The sequence below is a fragment of the Delphinapterus leucas genome, chromosome 15 (assembly GCF_059928025.1).
Source record: "Delphinapterus leucas isolate spDelLeu-1000000601 "Yukka" chromosome 15, BTC_Dleu_Yukka2, whole genome shotgun sequence".
Classification (NCBI taxonomy): Eukaryota; Metazoa; Chordata; class Mammalia; order Artiodactyla; family Monodontidae; genus Delphinapterus; species Delphinapterus leucas.
The window spans coordinates 47,168,558-47,185,607 of NC_143143.1; the positions used below are offsets into that span (position 1 = coordinate 47,168,558).

At 33.9% G+C, this 17,050-nt stretch overlaps 1 protein-coding gene across 2 annotated transcripts in view; it reads left to right on the plus strand.

Annotated features, from left to right (window-relative positions):
* The window catches only part of ESF1 (ESF1 nucleolar pre-rRNA processing protein), a 59,194-nt gene that overhangs the window by 5,556 nt on the left and 36,588 nt on the right, over positions 1 to 17,050 (plus strand). For both annotated transcript variants that reach the window (XM_022594132.3, XM_030763576.2), the window contains exons 3-9: positions 1,556 to 1,956; positions 2,570 to 2,683; positions 4,682 to 4,782; positions 5,782 to 5,934; positions 8,438 to 8,552; positions 10,230 to 10,377; positions 15,502 to 15,663. In XM_022594132.3, the coding sequence (XP_022449840.1) occupies positions 1,556 to 1,956; positions 2,570 to 2,683; positions 4,682 to 4,782; positions 5,782 to 5,934; positions 8,438 to 8,552; positions 10,230 to 10,377; positions 15,502 to 15,663 (1,194 nt within the window). The remainder of the gene's footprint in view (positions 1 to 1,555; positions 1,957 to 2,569; positions 2,684 to 4,681; positions 4,783 to 5,781; positions 5,935 to 8,437; positions 8,553 to 10,229; positions 10,378 to 15,501; positions 15,664 to 17,050) is intronic.

The window sequence follows — 17,050 nt, forward strand, 5'->3', positions numbered from 1 at the left end:
AAGATTATAGGACCACTTACAGGCTCTATCCACTTAGAACCTGTGAATCAGAAACATAAACTCCAACTTAAAGATGAATAAGATATATAAGATATATATATACTCACACAGATATGCACAGAATAGATAGAAGCATATGATTGTTTTAGAAATAGGAAATCAGTCCTTTCTGTGTATAATGAGGGCCAAAAAAAACCCAGTTTAAGGTGAAACCAGTCTTTCACTCATATATTGCTAACCATAAGTCAGTTGCAAACTTTAAGATATAGCAGAAAAGTTACTATTTTGCTCTCTTCATAAGCGATCTTATCCACATCACAACGTTTGTTATTATATACAAGAATCAGTCAAAAACTTTATTTCCAGCTCAGACTTCTCTGAGCTGTAGACTCATACAGCCGATGGCCTTCTCTATATCTCCTCTTAGATGGCTCAGAGGCACTTCCAGTTCAACATATCCAAAACCAAATTCATGATATACCTCCACCAAACAAACTTGTTCTCTTCTATCATTACCTCTTTTTCTGTCTGTCCATCTAACTAGCTAGCTCCTTCTGCAAGTCAAGAAGCTAGGACTCATCTTTGATACTGCCCAGATTCCCCATATCAAGCCCCTGTCAGTGATTACTGTTGGTCTTACCTCCTGACTCTGAAAGTCAAGAGCGACTCACTACTCTACATCTCTACTGCCACCAACTTAGTGCTACCTTCATTTCTCACCAGGAATACTGTACTAACCTTTTAATTCTTTTTCACATCTACTCTTAACTCCCTCAAGTTTTCTACATCGTTGCTGAGGTGATCTCAATATGCAAATCTGATGATGTCCCTCCTTCTGAAAATAGCAGTGGCTTCTCATATGTTTTTACGATAAAGTCCAAAGCTACATGGCACCTACCTAACTCTTCAGTTTCATTTTCTACTTGACTTCTGTACAAGAAGACTTCTGGCTATCTGTAATCCAGACATGCTTGCCAGCTTTTTTCTATTAGTGGATCTTTACATATGCTTTTCTTGCTATTTGGAACATTTCCTTCATCTATTAGTCTAACCCTGACTACTTAATTCCTCTTCATCCTTCTAGTAGCAACTCGTTTATCACTTACTTAGGGACCCCTATTTTGTGCTCTCATAGCACCTTGTAACATTTCTTCTTGGCACTTATCCTAGTTGTAATTTCATTTTTTTATGTGCATTGATTTGATGGATTTTATTTGATCAATAACTGTCCATCTATCCTCTTCACCTGACTGGAAGCTTATTGAGGGCATTGATTGCTTCTCTTTTGCCAATGGTAGTATGTTGAGTACCTAGCACAGAGCAGACACTCCATAAATATTGAATGAGTATATGAATCTACTTGTGTGATCTGGGTATATATTAAGATTTCTATTAAATAACTTGGTTAGGCATGAATTTTGCCAAATTTATATTTTCCTTTAGTCTGTTTCATAGAAATTATATTTTCACTGGATTTGAGGTCAAAATAACTTGGATTTAATTTAATTCAGTGTTTATGTTTTCTTAATTTCTCCCACCTTTGACCTTTTTGCAGTGATTCCATTCATAATGGCAAGAGACAGTGATGGTCATGAAAACTCAGCAAGTGGTAAAATGTTTGACAAAGAAGCTCTGGAGGAAGATTCAGAAAGTGCTAGTGAAATAGGAGGTGATGAAGAATCTGAAGATGAATTTACAGGCATTTGTAGAGCTGTTGCTGCTGATCTTCATGATGATGATGATGATGGAGGGAATGAAAATGATGAGGAGGAAGATGAAGATGAGGATAGTGAGGATGATGATGAAAGCGACAGTGGCCCCGATCTTGCGAGGGGCAAAGGAAATATAGAAAGTAGTTCTGAAGATGAAGAAGATATGGCATATTTACTTCCAGAGGAATCTGGTTTTGAGCATGCTTGGAGAGAATTAGATAAAGATGCTCCTCGGGCTGATGAGGTGACCTTTTGAATAAATAAGATTATTTGTCAAGAGTACAGTAGAAGTAGCTGTTATAGATGGTAGGATTGATGTCATTAAATTAACAAGGAAAAGCTTTATTGGTAAATAATACTTTTGATGATGATTCTGATTAAAACTTCTTGATACAGAATATACCTATATAAAGTACATGTCTGTCCAAGCAGATAGGGATGAACTTCTATATAAATAATTAAAAGTCAAATGAAATTTTTAGAAAATTCTTGTTTTAACTAGGAGTTTATATTTCAATTCCTACTGCACCTATTAGAAATGCTGTAGATTAATATACTCAACTTTCCTACTTATGGGTGGCAGAATAGCTTAACAAACTTGGTGGTTAAAGAATCAGCTTGTCATCATATTCTGATTCAAGAACTAAGAACCAAGTAAGAGAAAGTGCTTTTCTGTTGACAGTTTTACTTTTGTGTGACTCATCTGAAGTTTTCTTTTACATATTGAAACCACTTAAATACTGTATTAATGATTTCAGGATTTGGGGAAAAGAAGGCATTATATTTTTACTATCTTAATTTTGCAAGCATTGGGAATGATATAGATTATATCATATTTAATTTTTCTCATTTCTTAGATTACGCATCGATTAGCAGTTTGCAACATGGACTGGGATAGATTGAAGGCAAAAGATTTGCTGGCTTTGTTCAATTCATTTAAACCTAAAGGAGGTGTTATATTTTCTGTAAAGGTGAGAATTGATTTTATTTTGAAGTAAATATTTCTAAGCATTCTAAGTTAAATCTCGTTTTTTAAAGTCATAGTTTTCCTTCTAAGGAAAATAATCTGGAAGTTGTCCAATACAGTTAAGGCACAAAACTGATGTAATAGGTATGAAAGTAAGAAAGGAAGAGGTGAAATTATTGCTCGGTTATATGATTGTGTTTAATTAAAAAAAACAAAGAAATCAACTGAAAAGCTGTTATAATAAAGCTCAGTAAAGGGACAAGGTATAAGATAAATATTTTAAAAAATGCTTCATTACTAGAATTAGCAAGAAGAAAAATTAGCAGCAGAAACATATAAAAGCCTTAGAAATTACCTTAAACAATATGACCTATATGAAGTAAGCTGTTACACTTGATAAATAATACTTGAAAAACTTAAATTTTGAGATACCATATTTGTAGAGAGCCCGTGTAGGTATTAAGACTCTAGGCTTTGTAGTATGACAGACCTATATTCAAATCTTGATTCTGATACATGCTGTATGATCTTGTGCATTTTATTGATTAATTTCTCAAATGTCTTTTCTCCTCTAAGTAGATATAACAGTAGTATTTCTTAAGGTAGTGGTAAGGATTAAATGAAAAGAAGATCATGCTAAGTATTTAGTACAGTGCCTGAAACAGCTCTAAATTACTACTGTTCAGTTTAAATATTTAAGATGTCAGTTCTGCAGTTTTAGTATAGTTTCAATCAAAGTCTCAGTTCAAATGAAAGTTAAGAAAAAGGTTACCATTAATCATCTAAGAGAATAAACAAGTGAGAATGACTCACAAGTTTTTGAGAAATCATACCAGTATAAAAGGATTCACCCTACCAGTTAACAATATCTCAACATTTTATAATGCTACAGAATTTAATAGCTTTGGGTAAAAGTACAGGGACAACTTGATGCAATAGGTAGATAGAAGAGTTTGTATGATAATTTAGAACAAAATAAACTTCTTGAGTACATGGTATTGGAACAAACAGACAAGTCCTTGTGTTGGAGAACTTAGTGCAGGTCCTTGTAATAGCCCCAAATGATAGCCAGATGAAATGAAGAAAAAAATTTTAAAACTACTGGCAGAATAAAATAGAATGGTATTTTTGTTAAATCTTGTGTTTTAGGAGATGGGTAGTAGGAATCTCTGGACTTACAAAGAGGAAAAAAAATACAAAGAATCAACAGATGTAAGCATATATACTAAAAACTTCTGCATTGAAACCTATTTTATGCAACTTAGATTAGTAAGAAAAACTTGGATCCCCTAGTGGATAAATTAGATATTTCAAACAACTCAAAAAAGTGTACATTAGTTAATAGATAAATATTAAGCCCAGTTGTATCAAAACAATGCAGATTAATACCATTATATTTCTTGAATCTCAAAAGTGGCCAAGATAGAAAAATACCAAATCTAGGCGAGTGTGACTCCTTCTTATACCAAGACTATATATAACCTGTGTGATAAGATTGTCATCAGTTCTTTTTTATTTAAAGAATTTCTTTAAAAGAAAGCATTGGATAAACGATATGATTTTAGGGATAAGTTAGGTATTACAAAATTATGTTTCTTCATTGTTTTATATATTTCTTTAATCATTTTAATATATCTCATTTAAATTATTTAATCCAATCATTTTTCACACGTGTGTGTGTCTGTGTGTCTGTGTGTTTATGTATCATTCCTTGAACTTAGAATCTTGTTTCACTTTTCTTAATTTTTCCCTTAGAGCCCAGAATGTATGGAGGAGATATTCTATTTTTGTTCCCAAGCCCACATCTGTTAATCCTTAGCCAAAATGACTATTTTTAAGATTATTCCTGAGGATGCTTTAGCTTCCTATAGTGGGTTTCGAAGTGAAGCATTCTTGCTGTTTTCATTGAGTCCAGTTGTTTAGAGTTCCTGACCTTGACAGGTCTGTATATTATAAGAAAAGGGAAATATAAATTACATTAATCTTATTTTTTTGTGTTTAGATATATGCTTCAGAATTTGGAAAGGAGAGGATGAAGGAAGAGCAAGTTCAAGGACCAGTAGAGTTATTAAGCATTCCTGAAGATGCCCCTGAAAAGGACTGGTATTAAAACACTCTAGAAAATAAAACTAAACCTCATGAGTTTGTGTCACTAGTTCAGAATTCTGGTCACTTTAATAGTTGGGACTAAAGTTTACACTTGTGCCATTCATGGTTAAAACAGGTTTCAAAGCAGGTTAAAGTCTGTCAGAAGTGGCACACTATTCCAGTAACATTTTTTTGTGTGTATTTGTATTTCTGTATTCATGAAAATTATTATTGCCGTTTTAAAAACATGTCATGATTAAACTGATTTAGAGGTCTCAGCCTCATTGCCCTGAATCAGTAAGTTTTGCTTTTTTTCTGAGATGTTGCTTTTTATGTAAATGGCATTGAAACTATTTGCCTTCAAATTATGTAATTTCTCTTATTTAAGGATTAAATAGAAAAATACAAGAATAGTAGAAAAAGTTCTTAATCATCGTAATGTAGTATAGAAAAAAGTTTAAGGTAGTTTTTAATCCACTAGGTGGAGCTATATGTGCACTTAATAAAAATTGGTGGCAAAAGAGAGCAGATGAAGACCCTCAAAGAATATGCTGTAGTTAAGTAAGTTGAATTTACACCACATAGACTTGACAACACCTGAATAAAGTTTTACAAGATCAGTAATTTCTTTATAATAAAAGCTAATGCTTTCCTAGAATATTCTATAATACAGTGATCCTCTCGAGTGGTATTACTTGAGAAGGCTGTATGTGATAGCAAAACAAACAAAAAAATAGCTATTCTAAGAATTACAATCACAGGTAAGCACATGTAGTTCTTGCTTTCCTTTTCTAGATAGCAAATTCCATGCAAAATCCCTGGTCTGTACCTGTCAAAATAATAAATTGGGCTTAAGTATTTAATGTTCATGAAGGCAAAATCATAAAGGAAGGTTGGATTGGAATAAAAACCAGTTTGTAATATTTTTTCTTGGAACAATTACATTTATTTTTTAAAGGGAGAGAGTATTTGTGTTCCTGTTTAAGTAAGCCTAATGAGTTTTTCCCCTTTTAGGACCTGTAGAGAAAAACTGAGAGATTATCAATTCAAACGACTGAAGTACTATTATGCGGTAGTAGACTGTGATTCTCTTGAAACAGCCGCTAAAATTTATGAGGATTGTGATGGCCTGGAATTCGAAAGTAGTTGCTCGTTCATAGATCTCAGGTAATCTAGTGTGTGTTGTACCAATTTAATCTTGTAGCACAACATGATTATAAGAATTGAAATATTAGAACTGGTAGTGCTCTCTGTCCTTTCACATTCTAAGTGGATTTTTTGCTTTTGGTGAACTCTCTTGTAGAACATCACTCTTAAGAAAGAAAACTGGAATGAGAAAATGCTAAAGTATTAGGTATGAGTCACCTCACATTTATGTCCTTTCAGATATGTCAAATATGTTTTTAGGATGATGGGTTTTTTGTAGCTATTTCTTTGCAGCTCTCTTTTAGAACTAGGAACCAGGGTGAAGTAACTTTTTAAAAAGCATTGAGGTGGAGGCAAAGGAATTTACTTGTAATAAACTAGTATCTCTTGATCTGTGCCATCCAATACAGTAGTCAGTAGTCATATCTGGCTTATTTACATTTATTTAATTAAAAATTTTAAAAAGCTTAAACTCATTTGCTTAGTCACACTAGGCACATTTCAAGTACTTAATGACCACATGTTGGACAGAACAAATACAGAACTTTACCATCATCACAGAAAGTTCTGTTGGGCAATGCTGCTCAGTGAATGGTGTTGCTGGCTTTATCTTCAGACTTGGGCATTATTTCCACCACGTACTCAGGCTATACTGACCCAAGCTGAAAAACCTTAGGTGTTTGGGAATGTCTGTTCTAAGGAAACCGGGAAGCTGAACTACTGTACCATTTTATCATTAGCCTAGTTCTTTGAACCCAGTGAACCATTTTACTGTGACATTTTCAATAGAAATCACTTGTTTGTATCCAGGTTTGTTAGCGGCTTTGTTCTCAAAATGAAATATTTTATGGAAAAAAAATGCATCAATTGATAATCACTGTGGCTTTCACACTTCAAAAGCATTCCAACTTGTAGAAGAATACAAGTAAAATTTTTTTTTTTTTTTTTTTTTTTTTGCGGTATGCGGGCCTCTCACTGTTGTGGCCTCTCCCGTTGTGGAGCACGGGCTCCGGACGCGCAGGCTCAGTGGCCGTGGCTCACGGGCCCAGCCGCTCTGCGGCATGTGGGATCCTCCCGGACCGGGGCACAAACCCGTGTCCCTTGCATCGGCAGGCGGACTCTCAACCACTGCGCCACCAGGGAAGCCCACAAGTAAAATTTTTTGTATTGATAATTTAGGGTAAGAGTTTAGCCTGCTTAAGTATATAGCATGAAGGGCATATCTCATCAAACAAGACATTTCCTTCTCTTTTCTGTTAACAGTTTCAAAAGGAGGTACTTGTTTTGGATATATAAATAGTAGTTACCAAACATTTGTTAGAATGTCAAACTCTGCGTATCATGAGTTCATGTTCTCATGTTCTTTTCAGGATCATTTTATTCTTTCTGTTTCCTTTTTGGGACATTTTTATGCAGTATTAGAATAAGCTCTGGCAGTACCTAGAAAATAAGATCAATGACCATGGAGAAACTTATATTCCCTGTTTTATTTTGTCATATATAATTTTATAAAAGAAAATTGAATTTTCTGCTGCCATCCTATTATCTAGGGCAGGGGTTCCCAATCCCTGGGCCGCAGGCTGGTACTGGTCCACAGCCTGTTAGGAGCCAGGCTGCACAGTAGGAGGTGAGCGGCAGGCGAGCAAGCAAAGCTTCATCTGCTGCTCCCCATTGCTCCCTATCGCTTGCGTTACTGCCCTAAGCCTAACACCCCACCCTCACCCCCCGTCCGTGGAAAAATTGTCTTCCACGAAACCGGTCCCTGGTGCCAAAAAGGTTGGGGACCACTGATGTAGACCTAATGAACCTTAATTATTCATTCCTCCCCTCAAAAATCATTTTTGATGCAACATACAGCAGGTGCTTTTTCATGTGTGGAAATAAAATCTCCTATATAAATGACAAAACCTAAATATAATAACCATGAATCATTTCTCTTTGCTTTTTTCCTCCCACTCCTTAGCCTGATGCCTAAGAATTGTCAAACAATTACAGTGACTGATTTACATTTAACAGCTATTTATTTGTGAAAAAAATTATAAAATTGTTAAGATTTTTTTAGTCTTCAAGAATCAACCTTAAGCTTTTCCTTATTTTCAGTGACACCTCATATGTATGATACTTTATATTCAGAGCACTTACCCATTAATAATTCTATTTGATCTTCAGAATATCATATAGGAAGCCAATGACTGAGCTATCAGGAATCTAGGTCTTTTTGAAACATGAGGGACCCATGTGTGTTTACACCTGACTCATATTAACTGACTCCTAATGCAGGGTTTCTGCCTACACAGACTTCACTCAAATTTGGGGGAATTACAGATTTATAGCTTAGGAATTTCAGAAATTTTGTGCCAAGGTTATTTCTAACATTGTTTGCTTCATCTACATGTGTGTTCTGTAGAATCTCTTGTATGGTGTGTATGTATACACTATACCTAATTAGAAGAGAATCTAAACTCTGGTTGTTTATCACTGCAGTATATGTTTAAATAAATTTATTTTTTTCTTTGTTTCTTAGGTTTATACCAGATGATATTACTTTTGATGATGAGCCCAAGGATGTAGCCTCAGAAGTGGATTTAACAGCATATAAGCCAAGATATTTCACATCTGCTGCAATGGGAACATCAACGGTATTTCTCAACTTTAGAAAATATATAGCTGGACTCAATTTTTTTAAATAAAGAGTTATTTACTTACAGCATCTTTAGAAATGGAAAGGATTCAAAATTTTAAAGCATAAGTACAAATAGAAATCAAACACAGGTGTATTTGCATTTTTATCTCCCACATGTGTTGGAACCTATTTTCAAATTTTTGTTATGCCTTTAAGCCTGAGTCAATTACCTGCAAATGTTTCTTTTTTCTCTTCTGTCTTTCCCATAGAGTGTTACTTAACTAGATTCTTTAATAAGTAATATGTTAGTTATTAATATCCTAGGGAGTAGGGGTAAGGAGGTAACAGATTACTTCAAATCACAGTTAAAACCAGTGGAAATTTAAAATAGAAACACATTTTTTCTGCAGATATGATCCAAAATTCTAAAAACAATTGAAGTAGAATAATTCAGGACTACTAGATGTCACATTAATGCTTAATAATGAACAGCCAAAAGATTTTTATTGAATTAGTTTGTTACTTAGCTGCCTAGTTTCTCTGCTCTTCTACTCCATATACCTTCTATCCACAGCTGGACTCTGCAGCAGCCATACAGGCTTCTCATTGCCTTTTTTGTGACAAGCCACTGTGCTCTTCTGAGGATAGGCTGGTGGCAGAAAGAGAGCTGCTGTATCTCACCTGCAGCCTGTGGGTACTGTGTGGCCTTAATTAGTTACTGAGTACAGGGAAACCCCACCAGTATGCAATAAGTGAAGTCTAAAAGATTCAGTCACATAAAATGTAGGATCATGTTATTTTCAAGACTGAAAAATGGGCAAGCCTATCCAGCCAGCCAGTCTGGAGTTCCTATGGTCTGGCTGTATCATCCACATCTGTTCCAGTTCCATCAGTGGTTTTGTGGTTATCAGCTCAGTCTTAATTATCAGAATAAGAATAATTCTGAATGGTGACTAGCTGGAATTTCTCTGACAATGGCAACTGTTTTAAGGATTGGATCTCTTGGTGCCCATTTTGTTGTCCTGAACTGGAAAGATTAGCCTGAGGGGGAAAAACAGCAAGGATGTGGGACCTGCCCTATGATGAAGATTAAACCTCTAACTGGACTCTGAGAATGGGGGCTACATAGAAGACAGGAGCCAATCACAAGATCGATGATGTTATAGATGAATTCCTGTGTTGTGGGGGTTTACTGTACTTCCAACAAATAGATGCCTTTTTCATCAGTGGCTCTTAATCTCTTTTGGAAAATGAACCACACTGAGGTTGTGTTGAAAGCTTTATCAGCAAATTTCAGACAGTTTGTAGACCTCCTGAAATGCCTAGAACTCCAGGTGAAAAACATGTCTTGACTCATTCATAATAATGTTACTTTTTCACTAGTGCATTTTCTTGTTTCTTTTCACCACAATCAGTCCATACACTGATGAATTTTTACTCCAAATAATAGAGTACCTTGCATATAGTAAAGAGTTAGGAGGATGAAGGCACAGGTTAATTGAAATGGTTCCCTTTCCACAGGTAGAAAACTTTTCATTAAGCATGTTATTTATTATTTGTTTTAGCACGTCTTAACTTTTTTAGTTTACTGTTAAACATACAAATTAACGATAAATATTCTTTAACAAGTTTGGGTTGCTGACATTTCCATTTTTATTTTATTTGTTGTTTTTTTCTTATTCATTGGTGAAAGGTGGAGATCACTTGGGATGAGACAGATCATGAAAGAATTACAACACTCAACAGGAAGTTTAAAAAGGAAGAGCTTTTGGACATGGATTTTCAAGCCTACTTAGCTTCCTCTAGTGAAGATGAAGAAGAGATAGAAGAGGAGCTACAAGGTACTGTTCATCTTTTGGTGTTCTACATTTGTAAGCATTTGGATACCTAATCTAGACTTACTAATGGAAATAAGTTTGACAGTAGCTTAAAAGGGAATATCAAACTAATCTTCAAACTGTCTGTGAAGCAAGCTCACATACACAGTATTATATACACCTTTAGATAGTAATTGAAATTTTTTGTTTAAAGGTATTTTCTTAGCCTGAATTTCTTTAACCAAAAACTCTTTGAAACCCTGACCTCACAAAAAAAGTCTGGCCTTTTAGACTAGTCATGATTGTTGTAGTAATGCAATCACTTAAACTAGTAAAATGCTTTATTACCCACCCCTTTTTAAACTAAGAACTTCTTTTGGATTATTTTTTACATTCCATTTTTCTGCTCAATTAGTTTACAAAGTAGACTCTTTCTGTCCATTTAGTGATTATCCTAGAAATCATGACTTGTGTCCTTATTAAAGTTTAATGCTAATTAATATTTTTACCCTCCTAGAGAATATAAGGAATCTTAAAACAACTTTTATGCTATTCTGTATATTGTAATTCTTAAGTCCCATAGGACATTAATATTACTCTTTTGTTTAAATTTACCCACATTTTCCATACTACTTTTGCTCCTTGTTCTTTCCTAAATCTCATACTTCTGTCTGGGATCATTTTCCTTCTGCCCTAAGTATATCTTTGATAATTTCCAGTAGTATCTACTGGTGTCAAGTTCTTGAATTTTAGTTTACTCTAAAAATTTCCTTCTTGCCTTATTTGTGAAGATATCTTCACTGGTAAAAAAATTCTAGGTGGACAGTCCTCCTGTCTCCACATTGAGGATAATATCCTGCTGGCTTCTGGCTTCATTGTTGTTTTTGAGAAGTCAGCCGTCAGTCTACTTTTTTCAGTCTTTTGAAGGTTGCCTGGATTTTATTCGTTGACTGCTTTTAAAGTTTTCTCTTCCTTTTTGTTTTTCTGCAGTTTTAATATGAACTAAGAATAGATTTTTTTAATTTATTGTGCTTGGGGTTGGTTGGGTTTCTTGCATTTGTGGCATGGTATCTTTCATCAGTTTTGGAATATTCTCAGCCATTATCTGTTCAGGTATTTCTTCTCCCCTCTCCTCTGGGACTCCAATTAAATATATGTTAGATTGTTTCACTGTAACTTCCGTGTTGTTTCTCTCCTGTATTTTTAATCTATTGTATTTCTGTGTTGCTTTCTGAATATTTTTTCTTACCTATCTTCCAGTCCACTAATTCTCTTTTCAGCAGTGTTGAATCTGCTGATGGACTGTTCATTGAGTTAATTTTGATTATTATATTTTTTTACTTGTAAAAGTCCAGTTTGACTATTTTTCAGGTCAGCAGTATCAACTTTTTAATGTTTTTTACTCATTGCAGTTATTTTCAGTGCCTTCTTTTATTTCTGTAAACAGAGGAAACATGTTTTTGTAGTGTATGTCTGATAATTTCAGTATTTATTTCAAATCTTTTGGAGTTGATTTCTGTTACTTTACAAGATACTTCTCCTGTTCACTTGTATGCCTGGTTAACTTTTTGTGCCGGTTTGATATTTGAGGTGAGTGTGTCTCATCAGAGAGGACTTTCATTTACTCTGGTCATTCTGGAACCACATCACTCCAAATTTTAAGACTTGAGGTTCCCTGGACCTAGTGGGCAATGCAAGTCTGTGTGAGAGCTAGTTTACTTCTGGTTGACCCTTGCCCTCGAGTATATCCTTTTGGGTCCCTACTGTGGGACCCAAATGTGGGGGTACCAGCTGGTTCTTTAACTTTTGTCTTCTTAGCCTGCCAGGCTGCCAGAACTGTAGGTTAGTCTCACAGCTGTTTCTTTGGTAGATCAGTACATGCACTCAGGGCAAATAGGTCTTGAACACTGGGGTCATCTCTCTGATCACCATCTTCTCCTTGATTTTGACTTGGTAATTCTTCACTAATTTGTCAGTTCTTTGAAGTTTTCTTTTTTTCTTTTTTAAATCCCTCTGAATCTTTTAAAAAGATTTTTTTAAACACTTCATCCAGCTTGATGTCCTCAGTAAAATGGTTGGTCTGAAGTGTACCTAGCTTCCCATTAATGGAAGCAGAAGTTCTCAGATTGTCTATATCTTTATCTAAAAATTTTTTTGACGATTAAAATGATCGATGGTGTATTTTAAAATTATGTATGTTGTTTGCTTAAAATAGCTCAATTTTTAAAAATAGGGCCAAAAAACCCCTTTTCCCTTATATTGGATCTGGCTCTGTTTGGAAATTTGGTTGCTTGATTGTAATTTCTTATTAGTTTTTGGTTGATACTCTCTCCCAGATATCTTCACACTTTCATTTTTGTTTATTAGATGAATTCTCAACCATGCACAATTATGAGTAAGATAGAATTATGTGCTGACAGCAAATGAAGAACCATAAAAGTTAAACATAAAGTATTTTAAATTAGCAGGAGTGAATATTCTTACTTTTATTTATAGCCTGACATTTTTCATACCTGTCCTTTTGGTTTTTCTTTTGCATATATATTGTTTTTATAATTTACAATTTTATAAATGTGAAATTAAATAAATCCTAAAATGCTTCCTTAGTATTATCATAGGACCATTAAACCTTAACTTTCTTAAGATCCTATGATTTTAGGCTATTGAAGATACTGCTTCACTGATCTAAGTTTTTCATAAAGTATTACTCTTGAGCTCTGTTTACGCATGGAATGGAGAATCATGTTTAATCATTCCAGTTTCTTTGTTCAGAAATCTCATATTAATAAAACCACATAATTTCTTAGGTATCTAATAGTCTTTGAAAAAGTATATGATTTGCAGTGGTAGTTATATGGACACAAAAGCCTTCACATTTAAGGCCTTGATGGCTGTTGCTTGTTAATTTCTTTGGCATTCCAAACAGTTGAGTGACCATGTTATTTTTAGTGTATACAGAACAGCTGAGTCTTTCTCAAATAGCCTTTACATTTTTTACCCCCATAGATACACTAATTTATCTGCATTTTCTTTTATTTATATACCTGTATGGTCATTTAACACTTTTCTGAAAATTCTGGATAGTTTTTCTTTAGTAGCAGCTCTAAGATAAAGGAAAAAAGATCATTCTGTGTATTCTTAAGAGGATTGAATACAAGTTTTTCAAATAGGTTTTCTTTGTTTGCTTTGGGAGAACTTAACTAGATTTTGAAATGACATTATTGAATACATTAGGGCAGTAAATATTATGGGAAGATAACCATTAATTTGTCAATATATTCTTGTTAAGGTCTTGGGCTTTGCTGATTCAAATCCTGACTTCACCACATAGTGAAGTTACTTAGGTTAGGTTTTCTTAGCCCTCAAGCCTTTTCTTTCCAAAGGTATGAAATGAGGATCATAATAGTACCTGCTCATGGTTGGAAAAATTGAGATAATATATGTAAAGTCTTAGCATACTACCTCATGTCATATGTCTTTACCTTTAAAACTTTAAGGATTAATGGCTTTTTGTTTGAAATATACTAATTAACTTTTTTAAAGCATGCATTTTAATTTTTCTTCAGTATTTTAATTAATTGCGAAGTCACTTTAATCTATAGTTTAGTACCTCTGATAGATACATTTAGTATATTTGAATGCCTTAGAGTTACTGTATGTTCCTGTTGTAGTTTATAAGAGATTATACCAGGGTTTCTTACATTTACAGTTAATTTTTTTCGCCTTTTATATTATTAAGGCTTTCACAAAGCTTTGTCCTTGAATTGGGAAAAAACAGACTTCCATGAGTTAACCCACATTTTAGAGTTTCAGAAAGTAAAATTTTAGTACTGGAAAAAAATCAATTTAAAGTAGGCCATCAGAGACTTACCACTAAAATTTCAACCTGGAAGGAGCTTGCTTCTAATTATATTTTCAGAAGTAAGCTTTTAATAGAAAGAAATACATTGCCATTTTGTTAATGTGTTCCTGATGTTTTATCCATTGAATTACGGGATACATGACAGAATTCCATCCAACATTATTATTGTGGCACAAAGCACAAACAGGAAAAAAATGAATTTCAGCTGTTTGAGTGAAAATGTAAAAGTGTGATAGGATGGAAAGAATGTCGTGGACTATTTTTTATTCATTTAGAGAAAAAAACTATAAAAACATTTACTTAACCAATTTTTTTCACATCACCTTTTTGAAAATGTAAGGACAGTCTGTTAACATTGATGTTTCACAGCTGAATGCTTAATAATGTCAGACATATTTAGTGACCAGTTAGCCGTAGCTCATAGAAGGGAGGGTCTTCTGTATGCTACTTCTAAATTTTCCTATACTGGGGACATTTAGTCAATTCAGTAAGTATGTTTTGCATTAAAACTCAGGTTCTTAATTTCTGTTTTTGACTTGGAGAATTACAGTGGAAATATAGAGCAAACAAACTTTTCATGTGTTAGTTTTCTTTCGTATTTTTTGCCCATGAATTTTATACTGTTCTGTTGTATTATAATTATTTTTATGAAATTAGGAAATGTAAACGTGAATATTTTCCACATGAGGAAATTAATTGCACAGACTTCTAATTTATTCATTTTTATTCTTAATGTATTAATGAGATCCTGAGAGTAAGCATGCTTGCTCACTATCAAATGGAAAGGACACATTATTCTTTGTTTTGGATTACAGGCAACTTCCTTTATCTGTATCATCAGCATGAATGGCTAAATCCATTTATCAGATGCATCTCAACACTATTCAGGCTCCTTTTATTGACCATACATTTTAAAGCCACACTGTTGGATGGTGGGAGACATAAAGAGGAAAAAAGTTCCATCCCTGCTATCTTGCTTGTAGGGTGGAAAAGTCTAAGGATGTTACATGACTACAGGATTATTTTGAAATATGAATTTTAATAAAAAGAGATTCCCAAGTGTAATATTGTGACCATGCTAACTTATATTGCAACTGATTTTTATCATAAACAAGACCTAAGTCATTTAACTCATTTTGTATTAAGAAATTTAAGTCTGATTTTGATATTCTATTGTTATAGTGTATCTGACATTGTTTAGAAGGGTGCTGCAGTGACTGAGATTAAACACTGAAGTTAGAAGTAAATTATTTCTGTGTATTAAATGAAATTGATCTTTTTGTTAGGTGATGATGGAGTCAGTGTAGAAGAAGGTGGGAAAACAAAAAGAAGCCAGAAGGATGATGAAGAACAAATTGCTAAATATAGGCAGCTCTTGCAAGTTATTCAAGAAAAAGAAAAGAAAGGCAAAGAAAATGATATGGAAATGGAAATTAAGTGGGTTCCAGGTAAGAATTAGATACTAACTAAATGTTCACTTGTTTTCCTTCGTTTGGGGATGTTGGATATAAAAGAAAAGAAGATCAACTCTTTGGAAACATAAACTTTAAAAAATCACATTTTCAAGGAGTGTTTTGGTGAGGAAGATAACATGATATCTGCATGCATGATTTAATTCACTTTAGCACCAGCGTTTTCTACTCCTGTGGCTTATTCTTTGTCTCTTTAATTTACTAACTACAAATTATCCATTTATAAAAGTAGACCTTTCCTAGGTTTGATTCCAGTATTCTCAGGTTATAGAAATTTGAATCCAGGCACCATGTATTCTAAAGTCATTGAACTTTTTTTCAAAATATGTTATTAATAAGTGGACTTTTCTCCAGTAACTGCTACTAGACTTTAATTAGTGAGGTTTCACTAACACAAAATATGTAATACATAGTTTTCCGTCTCAATTGTGCAATGTTTGAGTATTTTTGAACAAAGAAGTATAGCATCGTAAGTGGTTTTTATAACTGCCTTGAAGAGTTCAATAACCCAATACTAGTACAATAACATTAAAACCATGTCAAAGCTAAACAAAGAGAAAGCTAGGATAAAGGAGGGTTGTTTTCTAGCATATGCATTTTTTCTTAACCATCCTGGGCAAATCAGCATGTACCTTTGCAAATAATGTGGGGTTTTTTTTGCAAATTACTGCTTTTTACATATATGTATATCTTTTAAAGGTAGGTATAGTTTTTGACAAGGATTCAATTCTTTTAGCTTCAATTCGTCTCTAGATGAAAAAATACTACTTATAGCACCATTGCATTAACTGTTCTATATTCAGTTACTTCTGTTTCTTACACTAGTATGTTTTTGCACTGAGAGTAAAATATCTGTTAGGTTGTTTTTATTTGAGGGGGCGGAAACTAGGATATTTTGATATTTGAGGATTGATTGACTCTTGCAGTAAATTTATTAGGATATACACATATCTTCTGCCTATTTCTATAGGAACATAGTGCTATGTTATAACGCATTTGTTTTAAATGTTTGGCTTTTGCAGGAAGTGGTGGTAAGAAAAAATGAAGTTTAGTAGTGTTATCCTATGAACAGTGGTTGAGAGAACTCAATTAATTTAGCCTGGAGAGGAAAAGTCTAAAAAGTGACTTAATAGTTATTTTCAAGTACTTGGAGGCTGAGTATGTAAACAGAGACTTAATCTCACATACTACCTCAGAAGTCAGTGCTTTTACCAGTGGATAAAAGTTGAAGGAAAGTAGATTTCAGTGTAAGGTAAAGAGGAATTCTCTATATCATTAGGATTGTTCATCAGAAGAGCACAGAGGCTGCTTTAAGGAGTTGAGTGTCCTTTGTCAGTAAGTCTCACAATAAGGCAATACAACC